At 47.0% G+C, this 20,505-nt stretch overlaps 8 protein-coding genes across 13 annotated transcripts in view; 6 read left to right on the top strand and 2 right to left on the bottom strand.

Moving 5' to 3' along the window:
* Positions 1-1,241: 1,241 nt before the first annotated feature.
* Positions 1,242-5,069, top strand: Coq9 (ubiquinone biosynthesis protein COQ9, mitochondrial). Its single transcript, XM_001360701.4, has 4 exons — positions 1,242-1,377; positions 3,851-4,542; positions 4,602-4,811; positions 4,882-5,069. Exons 1-4 carry the CDS (start codon positions 1,317-1,319, stop codon positions 4,918-4,920), a joined length of 1,002 nt encoding a protein of 333 aa, XP_001360738.4. The 5' UTR covers positions 1,242-1,316; the 3' UTR covers positions 4,921-5,069.
* Positions 1,499-3,639, top strand: LOC4804133 (glomulin). The gene has a single exon (XM_001360702.4). It carries the CDS (start codon positions 1,625-1,627, stop codon positions 3,563-3,565), a length of 1,941 nt encoding a protein of 646 aa, XP_001360739.3. The 5' UTR covers positions 1,499-1,624; the 3' UTR covers positions 3,566-3,639.
* Positions 5,070-5,221: 152 nt separating the features above from the next.
* On the bottom strand, positions 5,222-6,615 carry LOC6898379 (uncharacterized). Its single transcript, XM_002138396.3, has one exon. The coding sequence runs from the start codon at positions 6,406-6,408 to the stop codon at positions 5,398-5,400; it is 1,011 nt and encodes a 336-aa protein (XP_002138432.2). The 5' UTR covers positions 6,409-6,615; the 3' UTR covers positions 5,222-5,397.
* A 26-nt stretch (positions 6,616-6,641) lies between these two features.
* On the bottom strand, positions 6,642-11,093 carry tor (tyrosine protein kinase receptor torso). Of its 2 annotated transcripts, none has more exons than XM_015184139.2 (14): positions 10,908-11,093; positions 10,184-10,542; positions 9,877-10,119; positions 9,583-9,823; positions 9,447-9,529; positions 9,209-9,377; positions 8,851-9,156; positions 8,451-8,789; positions 8,219-8,390; positions 7,673-8,165; positions 7,508-7,602; positions 7,334-7,456; positions 7,138-7,284; positions 6,642-7,076 (listed from the first exon to the last, which is right to left on the bottom strand). In XM_015184139.2, exons 2-14 carry the CDS (start codon positions 10,331-10,333, stop codon positions 6,815-6,817), a joined length of 2,823 nt encoding a protein of 940 aa, XP_015039625.2. In that variant the 5' UTR covers positions 10,334-10,542; positions 10,908-11,093; the 3' UTR covers positions 6,642-6,814. The 2 variants fall into 2 exon arrangements, with proteins under 2 accessions (XP_015039625.2, XP_001360737.2); XM_001360700.4 differs by having other exon boundaries at positions 7,138-7,275.
* Positions 11,094-11,735: 642 nt separating this feature from the next.
* Positions 11,736-13,365, top strand: LOC4804130 (diacylglycerol O-acyltransferase 2-like). The gene is made up of 6 exons (XM_001360699.4): positions 11,736-12,004; positions 12,079-12,176; positions 12,233-12,364; positions 12,439-12,780; positions 12,843-13,042; positions 13,111-13,365. The coding sequence occupies exons 1-6, from the start codon at positions 11,876-11,878 to the stop codon at positions 13,266-13,268; spliced, it is 1,059 nt and encodes a 352-aa protein (XP_001360736.3). The 5' UTR covers positions 11,736-11,875; the 3' UTR covers positions 13,269-13,365.
* A 238-nt stretch (positions 13,366-13,603) lies between these two features.
* LOC6898378 (diacylglycerol O-acyltransferase 2-like) lies at positions 13,604-15,943 on the top strand. 2 transcript variants are annotated; one of them, XM_002138395.3, is made up of 7 exons: positions 13,604-13,822; positions 14,266-14,539; positions 14,614-14,711; positions 14,776-14,907; positions 15,002-15,343; positions 15,406-15,605; positions 15,669-15,916. In XM_002138395.3, exons 2-7 carry the CDS (start codon positions 14,411-14,413, stop codon positions 15,824-15,826), a joined length of 1,059 nt encoding a protein of 352 aa, XP_002138431.2. In that variant the 5' UTR covers positions 13,604-13,822; positions 14,266-14,410; the 3' UTR covers positions 15,827-15,916. The 2 variants fall into 2 exon arrangements, with proteins under 2 accessions (XP_002138431.2, XP_033233561.1); XM_033377670.1 differs by lacking the exon at positions 13,604-13,822 and having other exon boundaries at positions 14,405-14,539; positions 15,669-15,943.
* A 1,384-nt stretch (positions 15,944-17,327) lies between these two features.
* Positions 17,328-20,505, top strand: part of LOC6898374 (MAP/microtubule affinity-regulating kinase 3-like) — a 28,805-nt gene continuing 25,627 nt past the window's right edge. For all 4 annotated transcript variants that reach the window (XM_015184127.2, XM_033378175.1, XM_015184137.2 and 1 more), the window contains exon 1: positions 17,328-17,466. The gene's annotated coding sequence lies outside the window, so the exon portion shown is untranslated. The remainder of the gene's footprint in view (positions 17,467-20,505) is intronic.
* mei-W68 (meiotic W68) lies at positions 17,380-20,303 on the top strand. Its single transcript, XM_002138394.3, has 3 exons — positions 17,380-17,466; positions 18,686-19,061; positions 19,124-20,303. The coding sequence occupies exons 2-3, from the start codon at positions 18,689-18,691 to the stop codon at positions 19,750-19,752; spliced, it is 1,002 nt and encodes a 333-aa protein (XP_002138430.1). The 5' UTR covers positions 17,380-17,466; positions 18,686-18,688; the 3' UTR covers positions 19,753-20,303.

The raw sequence follows: 20,505 nt of genomic DNA, 5'->3' as shown, positions 1-20,505 counted from the left end.
GCCCACATAATTTTATACGATTGCTGAATCAATTTTCTACAAGATTGGATAGTTCTTAATACTTGCTTTTATTGTATTTATTGTAAAAAAGCTTTGAACAAAATAGTCCAACAAAAAAAAGAGTCGCAATGTTGCTGGTATTTAATGACATGAAGCGTGTATAGGCCTTTGTATACCCCATTTTGTTAATTTTATATGAAGATGAAACGTGATTTATAAAGACCTTTTGTCAAATTGATACTCTTTAGACATATTAATGTACATTATTAGTATCTTGTGTATATTTATCTCGATCCTGATACCTACTGAGCCTTGGAAGACAAACATATTCACAATTCTATAACAGCCATTTCTCCCAGGGTATGTGTGCTTGGAACTAGCAACATGTTTGTGTATGGATGAGACTCATTGTTGCTAAAGCGAACTGCGGCGAACTGCGGCGAACTGCGGCGAATTCAAATTTTCTCATAATACTATTTATATAGAACATTTAGCCATGCCCACGCAATTTTGTACGATTGATAAATCAATTCTATACATGATTGGCCTATTCGAAATACTTGCATTTATCGGATTTTTATATAAAATTGAAAATTAAATTAATAGAAGACAAAAATACTAAAAAACACCACATGGGAGCGCGGCGAAAACCAGTTTCTACAGTATATACGGTCTCACTTGAAAAATATACCGAGTGGTGCGCGCCAAATCGAACTTTTTTGAATGTGAGCGACAAGGATTTAAATGTTGTCAACCGGGCCTTTATCTATGCCCACATAATTTTATACGATTAATGAATAAATTTTCTACTTAACTGGCCAGTTTTTAGTCCTTGCTTTTATTGTATTTTGACTAAACAAGGTTTAAGCAAAATAGTTCAACAAAAAAACAGTTGCAATGTCGCTGGAGTTTGAAGACATAACGCTTGTATAGGCCTTTGTACACCCTTTTTCCTCAATTCTATAACATCCATTTCCCCCAGGGTATGTTAGCAACATGTTTGTGTATGGAATGGGACTCATTGTTGCTAAAGCGAATTGGGGCGAAATGCGGCGAACTGCGGCGAACTGCGGCGCTTATCGATAAGTCCGAACCCTATTTTCAAAATATACCGTAAATATACCGATAGAAAAAATACGTTTCGATAAAATGGGAAAAGTACGGACGTCGTGTAAAATATACCATCTTAACGCCATACCGTGTAAAATACCGCAAAACCGTAGTCACACTAATGCAGTATAAATAGTAGTGCTTTAGAACACTCCCCCCACCAAATAAACTGTTTCCAGTCAATCTGACATTTTCAAAGCGCTAAAATGGCAAACGTGCGCTGTTTGCAGAAACTATTTCGTTTACAGAAGCTCCTGCTGCCCCTTCGTAAGTAATCCGTCCCTAGCCACACGCCTGTTATCTTACCCAAAGCCACATTTCGCGCCATTCAGTTCAGTGCTCGGCCATTACGAAAGAGAAGCGGTGAACAGCTGTTTACGATCGAGAAGTGTGAGGGGGCGAATGTCGAATGCCAATGCCGCCGGGTCATAGTTTTTTAGAGATTTGTGTAGTAAAATTTGTCAGTATTCCTCTAAAAAAAATTGTGTGAACTTTGTGAAAATTAAACGTGGACATGGAGCCGGCTATCGAGGCAAATGCCGCGGCAGCTAACCTGCTGAGGCTTATCAAGCAGCTTCTGCTAGAGAAGGCATACGACGGCGTCAGAATGCTCTTCCAGAGCCCGAACGAGGCGTCCAGGAACATACAGCACATGCCGCTCATCGCCATGGACATATACAACGATATTTGCGTGGTCAACCTGGTGGACGAGGTGAACAGCCGGGAGCCGGAGCTCTTCGATTGCGCCAACGAGCTGCTGAAACTGCTCGCCGAGCACGCCCCGGTGCAGGAGATGATGATGGAGCTAATGGAGAAGATCGAGGAGAGCAGAAGCCACGCGGTCTTCGCGGCATACCTGCGCGCTTTGCAGGTAATCCTTGTGCGCCAGGGCCAGGACAAGCCGCAGGCGGTGATGTGGTGTCTGCAGAGCGTGTTCACGCGCCTGAAGGATTTGCCGCTGCCGGAATATCTGAGCGAGGGCTACGACGAGGCTGCGGGCCGGCTCGTGGAGCAGGATAAGCAGGTGGAGGATCTACTGGCCCACTACATCACCGTCGGCCTGTTCGAGGCTCCACTGCTCGTGGACATTCTTCAGCGGGACCCCCGTCCCGACCCCCACATCTTCCGACACTCCACTATGTCACGCCGCAACGCTCTCACCTGCTTCTTAGTGCAGCTTCTGGGCAAGCCACTGGCCCTTCTCGAGATGAGCTACGTGAAGGACGACCTGACCCACACCTACGTCCATCAGGTGGTAAAGAACCTCACCCAGGAGGTCACCAAGTCCATGGGCGGCGACCCCTTCTATCTGCTTGCCCTGGTGGAGAAGCGCGCCCGCTGGGAGCGCAAACTGAACGCCGCAAAAGGCGTCTACGAGATGACTGGCCAGAACGTGTTCCTCATCGAGGATATGATGCCCCTGCATGCCCTGGCCATGTACTACCACGCCCTTTTCGTGCGCGACTTGTTGCCGCCAACAACACCCAAGATTTATTCGCCGCTCTTCCTGTTCGAGTCGAGCCTCTATCTGGTGGTTGAGCTGCTTCGGCAGCCGGAGCCACCGCTGCAGCACTGCGGCCTGCGCCTCCTCGAGCACGTGCTGATCAATCGCGGCGGCGCATCGGTGCCCCATTTCTCGCTGCAGCTGGACGTCCATAAGCGATTCTGCGATGAGCTCTGCAAGATTGTCGGCTACTCGCCGCAGGTGGGATTGCGTCAGCTGGGACTGCACGTGCTCCGGCATTACATACTGGCGTTCGATGACCAGGGAAAGTGCCTGATCCTTAAGAACCTGCTGGAGACGCTACAGCACGACGGCCTGATGGGCTACCTAAGTGCCATGTTCAAGGACCTAGTGGACAAGGCCCTGATGGCCCACATAAGGAGCGGCGTCGCGATGCCATCCGAATTCCGCGGCAAGCATTTCAGGGAAATGCTGATGCTGTGCGTCTGCGTGCTGCCCAACGACGTTAAGTCGGATTTGCTGCTGCACTCCGATCGGATCTGCAACGCCATCAACATCTTGCGGTACTTTGCCTTGAGCGACAGGCGCAACGTCACCGGATTCTGGGACATTCTGCCAGAGATCGAAAAGCGTCTGCTGGTGCCCCTGGGCACGGCCCTGGACTTCTCGATGGCCCACTACAAGGCGTACAAGGAGCGCGTGGAGAACGGCCAGAGTGCCTCGGACGACGCTCTCATGAAGAAGCAGCTGCAAATGCTGGCCGTAAACATCACCAACAGCGGCATTGCCGGCGAAGGCGACAGCAGTCTGCCCGACATCGGACGCCAGGAGAAGCTCGACGTGCTAACCAGCTCTATCACCAGCCTGGAATGGCTCCTGTCGATTTATGTGCGCGCCAACGAGGTAATCGAGCAGACCGCCCGCCAGCGCAAACTCCTCCAAGACGCGGGCCCAGTCCCGACCCCGGCCCCAGCCACAGAACCCGTTTAGGCTCTTAACTTTATACATTTGTGTCCATAACGAAAGCGAAATGATAGCGTAAACTAATTGTATGTGTAAACAGATTAGAAACCGAAACTGAAACGAACAAGCGAACTGTGTGGTGTGTTGGGGGATCTCCGGGGCGATAATTGGCCGGCAAATGGCAAATGGCAAATGGAGCTACTGAGTGTGCTAATCAATTGGCCACAGAGGCTGGCTCTGTGTCTGCCCGTCCTGTCCATGACTTTAATTCGGGGCTCATGCCTGCCTGTGTGTGGCTTCTTCTATTTTCAGATGCACAGACCTGTCACCTGGCCTCCCTGCACAGACAGCTGCCCCTGGCTGCTGCATCTCTGGCGCGCGGCTATGCCAAAGATGCCACGGACAAGACCACCGGCAGCACCAGCTTGGAGGACTTTCGGGCACGCGAGGAACAGCTGGAAAGGGAGCGGGATGCGGCGGAGGAGGCGGCAGCAAAAGCCACACAAAATGAGGCCGGTAGTGGGGGAGCAGGAGGAGCAGGTGGCAAGCAGCAAGAGTCTGCAGAGCAGAGCGCTAAGCAGGCCAAGGTGGATGCCATACGCGACAAGATACTCGATGCGGCCCTGGAGCATGTGCCACAGCACGGCTGGACAAGGCAGGCCATTGTCCTCGGTGCCGAGCAGTGCGGCTACCCCAGCGTGGTCCATGGCATGTTCCCGGAAGGTGGTTTTGCCCTCGTCTCCCACTTCAACGGCAGGTGCAACGCGCAGCTGGTGCAGAGCTTGAAGGAGAAGACGAGCAAGGGCCAGCAGGAGGTCGAGAATCCGCTCGACTTCCTGGTGCAGGCGGTGCGTCAGCGTATGGAGATGATTGCCCCGTACAAAGCTCAATGGCCGCAGGCGATGTCACTGATAGCACAACCGCAGCACGCGTCGACGGCGCTGGCCCAGGTGCTCACCCTGGTGGACGACATCTGCTACTACTCGGGCGATCGATCCGTGGACGTGAGTTAGCGCGAGTAATCGTGATCCCAAGAGTTTTGATTGAGTTATTATCCTTGCAGTTTGGCTGGTACACGCGGCGCATTGGCTTGGCGACCATCATGAAGATGACCGAACTGTACCTGTTGCAGGACACCTCCGCTGGTAACGTCCAGACGTGGGAGTTCCTCAAGAACCGCATGGACGAGGCCGTTCAGCTGCAAATGGCCCTCTCCCAGACCGAGGGCATGACGCACACGTTTCAACGTTCCTTCAACTCGGCCTTCATAACGGTGAGGAACCCGCCGACCTCCGCGATCTCCGACGCTCACTCACTCTTCAACTTCTTTCTCCTCCACACAGGCACGGAATATACTCGGCCTGGGATTTAAGCGAAATTAGCCCCGAGACCTGTTGCCTCACGCAGTCCAAAGAAGGAATGGGAATCCTTTGGCAGCCATGGATCCTCTCCCATTCAACGATCTACACTTATATTATACCTTAACTCTACATGTTTATAAGTACATATACGTACGTCTTTCTTTCTACAATCCTGATGTTTAGCTGGAGTCGGAGGTCCTTTGTGGGTTCTTTCTGGTGTGATGATTATATAGATATTAAATGAATTATGAGAATTTCGTTGGGGCGTATGAGTGGGGAGAACTATAGAACTAGATAGCTAGTTGTTTGCTTGACCATAGCATTCTCTTTGTACACCTTTACACAAGTTTATTTCAAATTTAAACTAAATTCCGATGGGACAACCACAAAACTGTACGAACTGCATTTCTACAGGAGGCAGCCGATGGCAACAGCAGCTACCACAAAAAGTAGCAAACGTTTGGGGCAGCCGCCATCGCCAGCAGGCGCCTCTCATGATTACTCTACACTTCTTCGGTGGGTGGTCTTGTTGCTGCGACTTTCGTGAACTTGGGTCAGACGAGCTTTGCCGAACGGCAGAATAAAGTCTTCCGACGGAGCCTTCCTGGTTTCCAAATATTCCTTGAAGATCTTAAGGAGCTCATTGTCTCGCGATTGCTTGGGTGTTGCTACCATGGTCCTGGTCTCCGGATCTGCATTTTTATATACCGAGCAAATTGGGGGATTTGCCGTCTTATCTGCAGAAACTTTCAATGGAGAACGAGTCGGGATCTGGGCTTTTGAGCCCGCTACGCCCGCGTACAGGTCTGAGATACCCCTTATCATGTTGGATCGCTTTCTATCCACCGTCCACTTGCCGAAAACAACGAACAGATCCAGATAGAGCAGCGTCGTGAGCATATCCTTTATGAACGTCGAGTCGCTGTCTCTAAACAGGGCACGAAGCAGCTTCAGCAGCTCGTCCTGCTTCCCCAGCAGGCCCACCAGGTCGCCCTTGTCCTGGCCGTTTCTGAACCACTTATACTGGCGGTTCAGCAGCTGCATTTGGGACACATAGTCCTGCATCATCCGCATCAGCTTCCCGACAGCCTCCGGAGCCATTGGAATGGATATATATCCCAGATCGTTGAACAGAGAGAAGTTGGAAAAAAGGGCGTCCGGGTAGCCACTTATCGGAACCTTGTACGCCCGTCGCCTGCGCACGATCTGCAAGACACCGGCGTAGTTGGCGTGAAGCAGGCGCAGCAGCATGTAGTGGATGGTCTGCGTTGAGCGATGCATCTTCTCGGCCATCGTGGCGATCAGCCTGCGGTTCAGCTCCAGCCATTTCTCGGGCATCGTGTCGCACTGGTTCGGGTATGGCCTGTTCTTGTCCGGCAGTGGATGCTCTCGGTTGATGGTCCTCCGCTGCAGCGAACAACTCCTGGTGATGTCCCGTACCGGACAGTTCGGACAAGCGTAGGGAATCTGCGGACAGGGGCTCTCTTGCTGGCTGCAGAAGTTGCACATCGTGAAGGATCTTGATATTAGGATTAAGCAGAGGTCTGAAGGGGTTTTTGTACTGATTTTTTTCAAATTTTGATAGCTGTCAAGAGCTTAACGATCAATCTCCAAAGGTGCCCAAACAATTAGATCTACACACCATTGAAGAATCGAATCAAATGTTTGGAAATGATTAGAATTGATTTAGCTTCGAGGAGCACTTGCCCGCAAAGCTGATGACAGATATGGCACAGCAATGGTTGGAGCCTCAGGTTCTCTTGAATCTGATTTCAATGTTTATTTCAAATAAGAGGTAATCTACTCGTAGCTGCTTCTCAGCGTTGTCTGAATTTGATTCATATCATATCATATTGCACATTAAACGCATTAATTTGCGTGCTTAATGAACTCCATTTCGTCTGATGTTATCCCACTAGTTCAAAGGCTCCAAGTAAGTCTCTTCATCCTTGGGCAGCTCCTGCTCCGGCACCCCTTTGCTACTGTGCAGGATGCCACATGCCTCTGGCTCGGGCTGTGTTTCTGCCTTTGACTTGGACTTGGCTTCTGCTTGCTTCTGCAGGCGAAGCGGCATTTCGTTGGTGGCCAGAATCATCGCGCCCAGACGCTCTTTGAGACCGGTGAATGTGGGTCTGTGGGAGGGTATCGAGCTCCAGCAGCTCTTCATCAGACCGAACCTAGAGCAGTGGGCGAAAGCCAGTTGGCAGTGGAGATTCAATGGAGTTTAGTCAAACATACATTTCGTGTGTGCAGCCCTCCGGCCGCTTCATGCGGTGGCCCTGGCGCAGCATCTGGAGCAGGTCGCCTGGCGATACAGATGGATAGGGCATTCCGCCGAGGGTCATAATCTCATAGAGCAACACACCAAAGGACCAACTGAAAGAAGTAAGGAATCAGCGAAAAAGTAAACGATCTGCTGTAAAAGGCTGCTTACACATCGCTCTGACTGGTGTACACCTGATGGGTGAGTGACTCCAGGGCCAGCCACTTGATGGGCAACTTTCCGCTGACTCCGCTCTTGCGATATACGTTCTCGTGGTAAACATCGCGACTGAGCCTGCAAGAGAGAGGGCTTGAAAAGGGAACACTACGCCTCAAGGACACTCACCCAAAGTCGGCTATCTTAATGCTACGGTCCAGGGAGATCAAGACATTGCGTGCTGCCAGGTCGCGGTGCACCACTTTGTTCTGCGCCAGGAACTCCTGAAATTCAAGAGATAGGATATTTTGACCGCCACTTGATCACCAATAGACAGCTGTTTCAATCACTCACCATGCCGACGGCGACCTGCTGGGCGATGTCCAACAAATCCGCGTACTTGAGTGGCGCTCGTTGGGGACTTAGCTTAGGGTCTGCTCGCGAATCAAAGTATTCCTTGTTCTCGAAGGTTCGCTTAGTCGCTGTCCCTTCCCCTTTCTCTGGATCGACTTGCTGGATCTTTGACTTTTTCGAAAATGGTGGCAGGGCCATGCTACTTCCAATGTTTTCAATGTCATCGAGTCCGTAGGACTTGTTGTCTGCTGCATTGGTGAATCTTGCGAGAGAGTAGGTCTCCACGCGGTTGCTGGTGCGCGTCTGATCTGCGTCGGACTCCTCCTCCACGGTGGACAGCATGGAACAGTTGATCTCCTCGATGCGTATGTTCCGATCCAGATCAAGAGAAGGACTACGCTTCGGACGTTGCACTCTCCGCTTCTCGAATTCCTGCTCGTGCTTCTGCTTCAAGTGGATCGCACTGCGCTCCTGTCGAAACTTCCACTCCTCGCTGGGTTAATGCAAATTAGACTTGGCCAGAGCTTTCAATGCCATTCCACTCACCGCAGAAAGTTTTGTAGGCTGCCGAGGCTGCAGTACTCGATGAGCAGCATCATGCGATTGCTGTACCTCGTCGAGTAGCCCACGATGCCCACGATGTTGGGATGCTTGCCCACCGCCTTAAGCATCTGGATCTCACACTTGAACGCATACACATCCTCCTCGTTGGGCTCATCTGTCAGGAAGATAGGCACATCATTTCTCGGCTGGAAAGGAGCTGAGCACCCTTTCTCACCTTTCAGCAGCTTGACGGCCACCTGTCGCTTCTTGTACACGCCGCGTCGCACCAGGCCAAAGGCACCCTCGCCCAGCACATCCAGCAGGAGCACGGTTTGCGGCTCCACCTCCAGCTCATCAACAAAGTCAAAGCTCTCGTTGGCCGAGAGAGTGACCAACAGTCCGCTACTGTCTATCAGTGAGAGATGGAAGTTGTTCTGATTGGCCTTCTCCTTGGACTCCATGTCCACGGCCTGGACGTCCTGACGACTGCGCTTGCAGAACGTCAGTGAGCACAGAATGATGATGCAGAAGACGGGGACAATGACAAATACCAAGAGCTTGATCAGATTTCCCTCTATCAAAGTGAAGTTATCCCATAAGTTATACGATTGCGGCTTGACCTGAATACTCCTCACCCTTCAGCCACTCGTCGCGAGGCGCCTTGTCCAGCAACACTCCAGAGGCATTCCTGCCGCCCGCCGTATGGGCCACCAAGTGCACCTCAAAGCTGGATCCCAGCACCTTAATCATGGGAATGAAGCAGTAGCTCGCATTCCCGTCCAAAGTGAAGTTCGCCTCTTGGCTTTCCAGGTGCAGGTCGAGGATGTGAAGTGTGTAGTAATCGGGCAGGTGGGTGGGCCGCTGCCAGCTGACATTCAGTGCCAGTGTGTTCTCTAAATACTGCTCCTGTGTCACGGATAGATTTGACGGTTTGGTCGGTGCTGTCGGAGGAGAGGATAAGTGGGATATACTTCTGGGGATTGGTATGCTCACCGCAGAGCGTGTAGTTAAAGTGATGCCAGTCCAGACAATTTGGAGCCTGCACTACCAACCACTTCAGGTCGCTCTCCAGCATGTTTAAGTAGTTCACCGTCCGCACGCCCACCATGTACTGCTCCCCGAACTTCAGGCTGTCGATGGTGTGTCTGTACAGTCGACGCGGCTGTGGATGGCAGGTTTTGGTGATTATGGGGCTATAGGCATATGGTTCGCCTACATTCCTGCTACTTACATCGCGAAACTCCAATTGCATAGGCTGATCCATTGTCACGCTTTCGGTTGAATAATACACCAGATCGAAGAAACAGTTGCGGTCTGGAGAAGCAAACAATTGTGACGCGGCGGATGAGACAATAAAAAGCACCCACCTGCAGAGGGCTGCCACTCTATCTCGGCGGCAATATGTTGCCCATCTTCCTGGGGGGGCTGGACAAATCCAAGCAGCTTCACGGCACCCATCTTGCTGGGCTGATAGCCACGCCTCAGCGTGCCAAATGTTTCCTCGTTGGCTATCACGGAGTAGCTGCCATCGCTGTGCACAGCCAGAGCGGTAATATTGTGCTCAGTGTAGGCTTCCAGCGAGTGCAGGACCAGGAAGTTGTCATCTGACTGCAAGGGAAACGATTCGTTGAGCACAGAACGCCAGTACGTCTTCCACTCACTAGAAAGAGCTTCGACTCCACAATGTCCTCACTGACAGCATTCACTTTGATGATGTACGTGGCGTTCGGTGTCTGGCCCAGCTGCAACCTGCTGTGCTGCACCCAATCTATGCGGAAGGCCAGCATCGACTCTGTGCGACATACCATCTTCAACTGGTAGTTCTCCTGGATTCTGCGCACCGTTGGGGGAGCATAGTCGCTGGCCTCGTTCTCCCTGCAGATCTTGAAGCACTCAAGAAAGTTCTGCAAAAAGAAATCCAGGTCATTGAATAGATTAGCGTGTCAGTAATCCCCTGGGGAAGCTCACCTTTGTTTCTTCCAGACAGCGCTGGGTGCAGGCGGACACCGTGAGGAGCGTCTTGTCCTCTGAGATCTGGCTCATCAGCAGCAGTTCTCCTCGGTTGCTGCCAATCGTCAGCCAAAAGAGAAACGCGTATTTGACATAGAAAATCATCATTTTGTTATTCCTGTTCGATTTCTTCAGTTCTTTTTGTACGATGTATACGTATGTGTATGCAAAATATACTATTTGTTTCTTCGAGCTGCTTAATAGGCTTTCTTTCCGAGCAGTTCACGCAGCGGTTATTGCACTTTTTATTATGCACTTTGGTACATCAATCCATTGCCGTGCGGCCCTTCAGTTAATGCTGGATTACTCTGCCCAATCTATAATTGATAAAGGAATTAATTATTGGCGAAATCTCAACCGCCGTACACGGATTATCCAGCTAGAGTGAAGTCGCGAGAGTGAGACGGCAGTGAAGCAGCGGGAGCAGCGAAAACGAATGATAAAGGCCGTGGATAGCAGAATGGAATACATTTTATTCTGTTTTGTTTTGTGCTGCTTCGATGTCTGTCCCATGCATTTAAAATGAAATGCAAAATTCGAACGTTTCTCTTTGATGACTGGGGATTGGGCAACTGATCGACGCCATAGAGCAACGGAATATGTACACCCGCACCCCCAAATCAGTGGAGAATCAGATAGATGGAATGTGCCAGGAATCTCTGCTCTTGATTGCATACATTACCTTTTACTATTTCATGCTATGTTATTTTGTCGTTCCGGCAGTGTTTCTATGGCCTTTCTACCAGTATATCAGACTTTGATTATAGAACAGTGGGATTTCAGAGTAGGAACCTCTTTTATGTTTTATTTATAAAATTACAGTTCTTTTGGACGGAAAATAACTGTTATTTCGAACTGAACTAAATCGAAGAATTCGATAAATGATTTTTCGAACTACATTTTTATTATATCGATTCCTCAAGAAATGCAGCTCAGTGAACGCAGGAGTGGCGCCTAAATTTAAAATACCTACCTCCAATCATAAAACACCCTGAAAATGTATCTGCAGGCATTGGATATTTGAATTGGCAAATAGGAATGCCAAAATGTTTTACATACATTCACTGCTGTTTCGCTCTTTATTAATATATTTTAGTTATAAAAGTATATCAAATTACGTTCCCTAATCCACTTGTTGCATCTAAGCTATGTATATTAAAGAAGTTCCCATCAAAATCTATCCAGAAAATGATTCACTAATCTCTATCGACGCCACATAATTTGATTTCAACAATCCCAAGTGCCTGTTGCGACCCAATACCTTTGAATCATATGCACTCGCTGTTCTAAAGGTCGAGAAGGGGCTATGATAGAGAAGACTATGGGAATTTCGGTAGCAGTTTTGGCATGGTACCATACTCGACTTTGACCCATAAAATATGATTTCCTAAACGCTGATTAAAAGCCAACCTATTATCGTCATAATCGGAATTTTTGCCAACAAACAAAGAACTGTTGACCAGTTGGTGGATGTGGTTGTTAGCAACTATTACGGATAGTCGTTGCCACCATCAACTCGAATACCGATAATCATAAGTGTTATACTTCGGAAATTGTTTGACGCTTGCTCGGCAATCGTTCAGTAGCTTGTCAGACGTAAGACAAGTAGGAAGACCAACCGCAGAGTGGTTTTATAGGACAACGGGAATCATGAAAATCGAATGGGCTCCTCTCAAAGTACCGCCGGCCCGGCGTTTGCAGACCATGATCACGGCACTCTTCACCATGGCGTTCTTCGTGCTGTTGTTTTCTTCTTACTTGTTTGTTGCCGGTTCACTGGTGAGATAATCCTTCATATACATATGTAGCTCTCTTTGGGTCAGAATTGTATATATGTAGTATCTATCCTCTAGATCTATGGTGGACTCATTCTGCGCAGCTTGATACTGATCTACTTGGTCTATATGTATTTGGACCACAAGAGAACCCACTCCATCATTGACAGCAATGGGCAAGTCCATAATCCGAATGGATAAACAGTACATATTCCTAATACTAATACCATAGATGGATGCTAAACCGAACCAATACCCTGTATCGGAGCTATCGCAACTACTTTCCCGTGGAACTAGTGAAGACCGCAGAGCTCCCCGCAAACAGAAATTATATTTTAGCCAGCTTTCCTCACGGCATACTGGGGTAAGAGCGCCTGACAGGGACAATCTTATCTATAAATATTCTAAATTCGATTCGCTACTGATTTCCCGCAATAGAACTGGAATCGGGATCAACATGGGAGTGGAAATCTCCAAGTGGCTGGAACTGTTCCCCCAGATTCGGCCCAAGGTTGGCACTTTAGATCAGCACTTCCTTGTGCCATTTATGCGGGAGGTGCTGCGCGCCTGGGGGCTCGTGTCGGTGTCGAAAGAGGCCCTGATCCATATGTTAACTAAGTCGAATGACCCAAAGCATGCGGACAATCGCGATGGCTTCACATCCAATGCGGTGGCCATACTTGTGGGTGGCGCTCAAGAGGCCATGGACTCGCATCCTGGCCAATATATACTGACCCTGAAGAGCCGCAAGGGATTCGTCAAAATGGCCATAAGAACAGGGTGAGTGAATAAAGGAAGTAGCACATTGTTTAAAAACGACAGTAACCTTGTTCCTGATGCAGTTCATCGATTGTGCCCTCATTTTCCTTTGGGGAGGTGGACATATTCGATCAGGTGGCTAATCCGCCGGACTCCCTACTCCGTCGCGTACAGTCTGTGGTGAAGAAACTGACGGGCGTTGCCCCGCTGATTCCAGTCGGTCGCGGTTTCTTCAATTATACCTTCGGCTTCCTTCCCCAACGCCGTCGCATCGTTCAAGTCGGTGAGTATCTCTAAAATGTATACAAGAATAAGATCTTTAAGGCCCAAACCATGATCTGAATCCTCCAGTCGGCGCCCCCATCGATGTGGTAAAGAGTGACCAACCGGATGCCGCCTATGTGGACAAGGTGCATGGCCAGGTCATGGAGGCTCTGGAAAAGATATTCGATCAGTACAAGGAGCAATATATACCGCATTCAAAGAACACCAAGCTGGTTATACATTAAACTGGAAACATTAATAGATATTTTTCCTTTGAAATAATGTGATCTTCAATCTACTTTAAAAGCATTTATTACGAGTATAAATATGTACATATGTATGTACCTACCTATATATATTTACTTATTCTTGAACTAACTATAACTATACCTATCGAAAGTCACCAATTATTATGTTAGCTATATCTCGGCTGGATATTGCCATGGCTCTGGCATACCTACATGTGTTTTGTAGCCTATAGCGCACATTCTGTATAGTATACTAGTATAGTATATAGTATATAAATGACTCGCATATCGTGCACTACATTCAGCATTTGCCAGTTGTGCGCCAGCGTTTTCGGTTCTGTTTGCTCGTCGAATGCGAGAACATTCTTGGCACGGGGTCAATAAATGAGTGAATCGTTGGCATAATTAATGTGGAACATGAATGACCGTGATTGAATTATACAAACTTTTCCACGTGCCAAGTTCTCAGTCAATTTTCTTTTATGTGGCGCCCCCGTGAAATTGCAAACTGGAAAACAGGTTGTAATTACAGCACTACTTTAAACTAAAGTGTGAGTACGAGTATATATGTATGTTACATGTGTATATCCAAAACTCGTAACATACATATGACAGAATGCAGAAGACGTGGGGTGAGATGAATATTTATCTAAAAGTCGAGAGGGGGAGAATGATAAAGATATGCCTGAACCCAACCCATATCGAAATCGCAATCGCCCCGTACTCTTATCGGGGGGCCACTTTGAACCCCAAGCATATAATTTGCCAGACGATGATTATTGCAGCCACTTCGAAACGACGCCTTTCACGTTAATAGATCGTATGCATTGATTGGTATACAAAATGGTAGGGAGGGGGTTCTTTAAAGGATTGGATACACCAATGATAGCAAAAATGTTAGCTTAGTTCATGGGATTTAGAAAGACGTACAGACCTATACGAGTACCCGAGAAAGTGCTAACAAGTTTTTAATCTATTATTAACTTGTTAACAGCTGGGGGCCCCGAACTCGACCGCCCCCTGATAAGGATAAGTTCGAGTGTCCAATTGAAATCGTTTGTCGCCACTGAACTCTCATTCAGTCGCTGGAGTGCCGTTGAAAAGGTTGATTGTGGTCGGTCCGATCCGTAGCGGAAAATATGAAAATTGAATGGGCTCCTCTCAAAGTCCCGCCGCGCCGGCGTCTGCAGACCCTAGTCACGCTTTTGATCACGTTCACGTGCTTCATTCTGTCAATAACTGCAATTCCGATTATCGTGGCTTCGCTGGTAAGTCAATGGATGTTTTTTTCGTTGTCATAGCTATCATTGTTTAGATAATTATATGAAATCACTCCATTCAGATCTATGGTGGTCTCATTCTGCGTAGCTTGATACTCGTCTACTTGGTCTACATACTCTACGATCATAAGCGAAACAATTCTGTAATAGATGGAAATGGGTAAGTGTCGATCGTCCACAACAGCCGTTTAAGATACAATAATCCCATTGAAAATCTTCCTTAGCTGGCTGTTGAACCGCTCTAATCGCCTGTATCGGCACTATCGCAACTACTTTCCCGTGGAACTGGTGAAAACAGCCGAGCTGCCACCAAACAAAAACTATATCTTGGCTAGCTTTCCGCACGGCATACTCGGGTAAGAATGTCGACAGATAGCCAATCTTATCGAACCACTCCAGTGACGAAACGCAATATGCATACATACAATACATATGTACTGATCAAAATAGAAATGGAATCGGCATCAACATGGGCCTGGATATCTCACGGTGGCTCGAACTGTTCCCTAAGATCCGACCCAAGGTGGGCACTCTGGATCAGAACTTCCTGATACCTATTGGACGTGAGGTGCTGCGCTCTTGGGGCCTGGTGTCGGTGTCGAAAGCCTCCCTTAACTATTTGTTAACCAAATCAAATGATCCGAAGCATGCGGACAATCGCGATGGCTTCACATCCAATGCGGTGGCCATACTTGTGGGTGGCGCCCAAGAGGCCATGGACTCGCATCCAGGGCAATACATTGTGACCCTAAAGAACCGCAAGGGATTCGTCAAAATGGCCATACGAACGGGGTGAGTAAATGTAGGAAGTGCATGCTTAAATATGGAACTATGCTACCTCCATTTTAATGCAGATCACCGATCGTTCCGACGTTTTCCTTTGGGGAGGTGGATATATTCGATCAGGTGCCCAATCCCCCGAATTCCCTGGTTCGTCGAGTGCAGACTGCTGTGAAACAGCTTACGGGTATATCGCCTCTGATTCCAGTGGGTCGTGGCATCTTCAACTATTCCTTTGGCTTTCTGCCAAATAGACGTCGCATCGTACAAGTTGGTGAGTATCATGTGGGATTCCATTGTAGGGGAATGCTTGAACTAATCTATTGAATTTACGCAGTGGGCGCCCCCATCAATGTGGTGAAAAGTGATCAGCCTGATGCCGCCTATGTGGACAAGGTGCATGGCCAGGTCATGGAGGATCTGGAAAAGATGTTCGAAAAGTACAAGAAGAAATATATTCCGAACTCAAAGAACACCAGGCTGGTCATCCATTAAACAGGAAAATGTTCTATAAGTATGTCGACGAAATGTGATCTTAGTTCCACTTGCATTTAATATAAACCTAAATTCGTTATTGTTCTTAAATTCGAAATGAAAAATGGGCGCGAAGTAAATCGAAGAGCTGCCATCCCTGGGTGATAGGAGGAACTTAACTGGCGGTGAAGGATAAATTTTATGATGGCAGGTTGATTCGGTAGTTTAAGGAGGGATAATTTGGAAAAAACACCGGCTGTTTAAGTAAAACGGAGGGCAAAGCAAAAATACGTCTGGTCATTGCAAAAGGTCAAAATAAGCTACGAATAAGTTGCTCTAATCGCCCAAAAATATGACCGACAAATATATTATCAGCACATCGCGGCATATATCGATGTATTGTATCAATACATCCCATCCCTAATTGGTGGTTGCATCATTTACGGTATTCTGTTCCATATATTTTGACATCGAAATTGAGTTGAGGGTTATTTATTAGTCATTAATATTTTTAATTTGCATTCATATCCTTGTCAATCCTTCACTTTCCAAAAATTTATCTTTGTCGCGCACTACTTCTATTTAGTCGATAGTATCGATGGCAGAACTTGAATCGGGTAAGGTTCTCTTTGAACCGGTAGGCAACATTGATCCCAATTCCATGCACAATATTGCGGGCAACATTAATTTTTAAACCGTGTTTTAGTCAAAATACAATACATGCGAGTACTTAAAAGTAGTTAATCTTGTAGGAAATTTATTCATCTATAGGATAAAATTATGTGGGCAGGGCTGAGGGTTTTAGTTAGCCAGCATTACTCAACAGAATATCAAAATTGAACAATTTCCACTTTTGCACTTTTCAAAACCAAAGTAGAGATGGGGATGCGACCGATTAGAGCTCAATAGTATCATGAAAAGTAGCAAAACCATCGATAGTATCAACTAGCACCAAAACATCGATACTCTCGATAGTGCCATCGATGGTTTGACACCTATAATTTGTTGCTGGCAAAGTGAATGTGCTTATAAAAAAATAGTAATATTTAACAGCATTGTGTGTGTGTCGGACAATCGACGAATAGCACTTTTGTCCCCTAACGCAGTTGACAAAAAAACTGTCACCCAATTCCCAATATCAAGTTACCCATCACATCATCTTGGATATGTACATACATAGCCTACGAAGGGCAGAGCAGAAGGAAATTCGTGGCCAACAAGAGTGGTGTCAATCGCTGTAATTTTGTGAAAATTCGGAGACCGTCTCGGTGATATCGTAATAACAAAAGGCAATAAATAGAAAGAGAAAAATCTGATTGAAAACCAGAGCTAGCGCTACTGCTGCTGCGAGCGAGCGAGTGAGTGTGTGAGCGAGTGAGAAAGATATGTATTGCATTTGCATTTCGTTGTGTGTGTCCGTTGTCGTCTCTTTCGACTCTGTTCGGTAAAAGTCGGCCTTTCCACCGAAACCACTTTGTGCGTGAAAATCGGAAAGGAAAAGAAAGGAGAAAAATTAAATAATAATAATGTGTTACATCGATGGAAAGAGTCTGTGCTGATAAAGCACTGTGCCTGACTCCCCGAAACACCAAAAGAGAGCAGCAGCAGCAAACGCCTAAACACTTCTTCGCCTCGGTCCGATCGGAAATTTCATTTTATTGGTAAGTATAAGAAGAGAGCGCCTCACCGCTCAGCGCCGCGCCGCTCTACTCCGCGCAGTCGGACGGATGGGATGGCGAGTCGGGGCAGCCAGCGCCAGCAAATCAATACTTTAAGGGGCTGCCATTCCGTTTCGTTAGTTTTTCTTTCCCATTCGTTGGCAGTACCAGCCCCCGCCTTGTCCGCCAGCAACACCGCCCCCGCTTCCGCCCAGCTATAAAAGCGCTGCTGTATGTTCGTTAGTGTGTGTGTGTGTGTGTGCTCTGTAACAACGAGTACAATTTTCTGCACATACGAAAAAAAGAAAGACCGAATAAAGAAAGAAATTCACATTAATTTATGTACAAGTGTCTCCCTCCGTGTCCATCTCTGTGTACGTGTACGTGTGCGTGCGTGTGAGCGGTGCGAGTGTTTTGCGTTAATTTTTAAAAAACAGTTGTTTGGCAGAAAGGGAATTTTCGGTGCTTGTATTTTTAGACCCCAAGCTCCCGTACTTAAATTATTTATAACCCACTCGAACGTTTCCACGCAATGATTTACGCGATAAACGCTTACGAACCATAAGTGTTCCCAAAACGAAACCCATTGGGGAAATGTAAGTTTACATATGCACATATCTACTATATCTACTGACGTTTCTATATACTCGCTTACGTATGTACGTCAGATATATATATACATATGTATGTACCAATGTATATAGGGTGGGCGTGTGACGACCCGACCCGACCCCATCCTGCTTATCCCACAACCATTGTTCCGACTATTGAAAAAAACCCGAATTGATGGGATAAATAATTGATTGACCCTTAAATTCTCCGTATTCAGATACGGGGGCGTGGCCAGGAAAAAGGACACAGCTGTTTCGATTGTAAATCCATCTATTTATCCAAAAAAAAAAAACAAGTACCATTTCCAAAAAGAAGAGACGAAAAGTCTGCAAAGAACAAGGAAAACTAGTTTTGAGCCAAGTGTATCAAAGTTAACACATGAATACAAGTGTAAACCATCGAAAAAAGTTATTAATATTAAGATTAAACAATAGTTAAATGTAAATAAGGAAAGTAATTGAGTGCCATCTTTGAACCAATTTTGTGTAAGTTCCTTAGATTTTAATTCATGTTTGAGCGAGGTAACAAGTCAAAGTTCACCTCACAATTCACGTTAAGATAATATCTAAGATTAAAGATCCACCATTAAGGATAAGTTCATTGAGAGCAGGAAATGAGCGGCGATGTTGAGGGGATTGTGGTGCGACTTTTGGCCAGCTTGGTGCTCCACGGTGATGCCACGTTCATGGTACCCCGAATGGGTCCGGTATCGAGAGATTCTGGGAACGGAAACGGATATCGCCGAGTGTCGTATAACAATCGACGCAGTCGCCATCGCTTCTGTCTGGTGGTGTACATGCTGGCCAAGATTCACCGGCTGCAGGTGAACGGCGGCAGCTACACCGTTCGGGGGCTCTACTACAGCGATCCCCAGCTGATACGGACGCAACGGCACATTGCCGCAGCCAGACTGGACGTCTGTCATATTCTGAACACGTCGCCTACTCGCTTGGGAGTGCTCTCCGCCTCCAAGGGTCTAATGGCAGGTGAGTCGTGGTAGCTAGGCGATCCGCTCTGCTCATGCTGATCTTTTCTTGATCTCTTGCAGGCGACATACGGATGCTCATGACCAACGGAGATGTCTTGGACTGCAACGTATATAGCGGTGCTATCATATTGCCCACGGACACCGAGAAGGTGGAACGCATTGTCACCCAGGCGGACTTTGTGCTGGTCGTCGAAAAGGAGTCTGTCTTCGAGAGCCTGCTGGCACGCGATCTGTTCGGCACCTTCGGTCGCCGCTGCATCCTGGTGACCGGCAAGGGCTACCCGGACTGCAGCACGCGGCGCATCCTGCACCGGCTATCCACAGAGTGCCACTTGCCGGCCTACATACTCGTCGACGCCGATCCGTTCGGCATTGAGATAATGCTCGTCTATCGCCTCGGGTCGCAGTCCATGAGCTTCACATCGGGAGACCTCGCCACGCCTACACTACGGTGGATTGGCCTCCACCCCTCCGAGATACCGGCCCTCTCCAGCGGTGCGGTTGCCCTTAGCAGTGGGGATAACAAGAAAATCGATGACATACTCGCCCGCGACTACATTGGCCCTGGAGTGCGACAGGAGCTGCGTTCGCTGCAGCAGATTCAGCAGAAGGCCGAAATCGAGAGTGTCATTGACTTCCTGTCCACCGACTACATTCCGAACAAAATAAATCGGAATTTATTTCTATAGACTACTCGAGAGACCTCTCTGCAAAGCTCGTTTAAAATGCATTGAAAATGTATACGAATATTCTTTAAAATTTGTAGAGGCCTGAAAGGCAAAGAATAACTACATTCAAACCATATTAATTTCTTCATATATCTACACATCTATATGACTTAATTACTGAACTTGTAGCTGTCTGTATCTACTACAGATTTATAAGTTCAATTCAATATTAGTTTTTGTAAAAACAAATATGGCGGACTTCCAAAACAGAAATTCAAAAATGGCACAAACTTAAACGAAAACTCAATGGAAACTCTGTAAATATAAATAATCAACAGAAATTCCATTAATTCTTAGTAAATTAATAATTCTTTTTCAATAATAAAAAAACTGTAAAATAATTTTAAAGATTAATTTCTTTATAAAGATAATCATGAAAACGGCATTCCTGAACGAGAAGTGGATTTTGATATTAATTATTGAATGACAAATTGGCAAAACTGTAACAAGAGAATATCTATAGTTGGCTATTTTTTAGTTAATGAAATACAGACAAAATATTATTTAATGAATACCATAATTTTCATATTTAAAAAACAAATTACTACATTTTTTTTAGAATTAAATATCTAAACATAATAACAATTGTTGAGATACAATATCGAATGTCCGAAATGGACTATTCCGACTGATGCACTTGCTCGATAAATACATTGAATGGCACTTTGAAATGTCCCCTATTTCCACAGTGGCCAAGGAAAACGTAAATTATGT

The sequence above is a fragment of the Drosophila pseudoobscura genome, chromosome 3, assembly GCF_009870125.1.
Source record: "Drosophila pseudoobscura strain MV-25-SWS-2005 chromosome 3, UCI_Dpse_MV25, whole genome shotgun sequence".
In the NCBI taxonomy this organism is placed as follows: domain Eukaryota; kingdom Metazoa; phylum Arthropoda; class Insecta; order Diptera; family Drosophilidae; genus Drosophila; species Drosophila pseudoobscura.
The sequence above is the reverse complement of the archived record's forward strand: the minus strand, read 5'-3'. Positions and strand labels throughout refer to the sequence as shown.

Excerpts from the sequence above, each read along its gene's own strand:
- Coq9 (XM_001360701.4), top strand. The coding sequence starts at position 1,317 with ATGGCAAACGTGCGCTGTTTGCAGAAACTATTTCGTTTACAGAAGCTC. Across the intron at positions 4,543-4,601 it reads CGGGCGATCGATCCGTGGAC|TTTGGCTGGTACACGCGGCG; the intron begins GTGAGTTAGCGC and ends TTATCCTTGCAG. Across the intron at positions 4,812-4,881 it reads TCAACTCGGCCTTCATAACG|GCACGGAATATACTCGGCCT; the intron begins GTGAGGAACCCG and ends TCCTCCACACAG.
- LOC4804133 (XM_001360702.4), top strand. The coding sequence starts at position 1,625 with ATGGAGCCGGCTATCGAGGCAAATGCCGCGGCAGCTAACCTGCTGAGG.
- LOC6898379 (XM_002138396.3), bottom strand. The coding sequence starts at position 6,408 with ATGTGCAACTTCTGCAGCCAGCAAGAGAGCCCCTGTCCGCAGATTCCC.
- tor (XM_015184139.2), bottom strand. The coding sequence starts at position 10,333 with ATGATGATTTTCTATGTCAAATACGCGTTTCTCTTTTGGCTGACGATT. Across the intron at positions 9,378-9,446 it reads TGCAATTGGAGTTTCGCGAT|CCGCGTCGACTGTACAGACA; the intron begins GTAAGTAGCAGG and ends TGCCATCCACAG. Across the intron at positions 8,391-8,450 it reads GGCCGTCAAGCTGCTGAAAG|ATGAGCCCAACGAGGAGGAT; the intron begins GTGAGAAAGGGT and ends TCTTCCTGACAG.
- LOC4804130 (XM_001360699.4), top strand. The coding sequence starts at position 11,876 with ATGAAAATCGAATGGGCTCCTCTCAAAGTACCGCCGGCCCGGCGTTTG. Across the intron at positions 12,781-12,842 it reads AAAATGGCCATAAGAACAGG|TTCATCGATTGTGCCCTCAT; the intron begins GTGAGTGAATAA and ends TTCCTGATGCAG. Across the intron at positions 13,043-13,110 it reads CCGTCGCATCGTTCAAGTCG|TCGGCGCCCCCATCGATGTG; the intron begins GTGAGTATCTCT and ends TGAATCCTCCAG.
- LOC6898378 (XM_033377670.1), top strand. The coding sequence starts at position 14,411 with ATGAAAATTGAATGGGCTCCTCTCAAAGTCCCGCCGCGCCGGCGTCTG. Across the intron at positions 14,712-14,775 it reads TCTGTAATAGATGGAAATGG|CTGGCTGTTGAACCGCTCTA; the intron begins GTAAGTGTCGAT and ends AATCTTCCTTAG. Across the intron at positions 15,344-15,405 it reads AAAATGGCCATACGAACGGG|ATCACCGATCGTTCCGACGT; the intron begins GTGAGTAAATGT and ends ATTTTAATGCAG.
- mei-W68 (XM_002138394.3), top strand. The coding sequence starts at position 18,689 with ATGAGCGGCGATGTTGAGGGGATTGTGGTGCGACTTTTGGCCAGCTTG. Across the intron at positions 19,062-19,123 it reads CTCCAAGGGTCTAATGGCAG|GCGACATACGGATGCTCATG; the intron begins GTGAGTCGTGGT and ends GATCTCTTGCAG.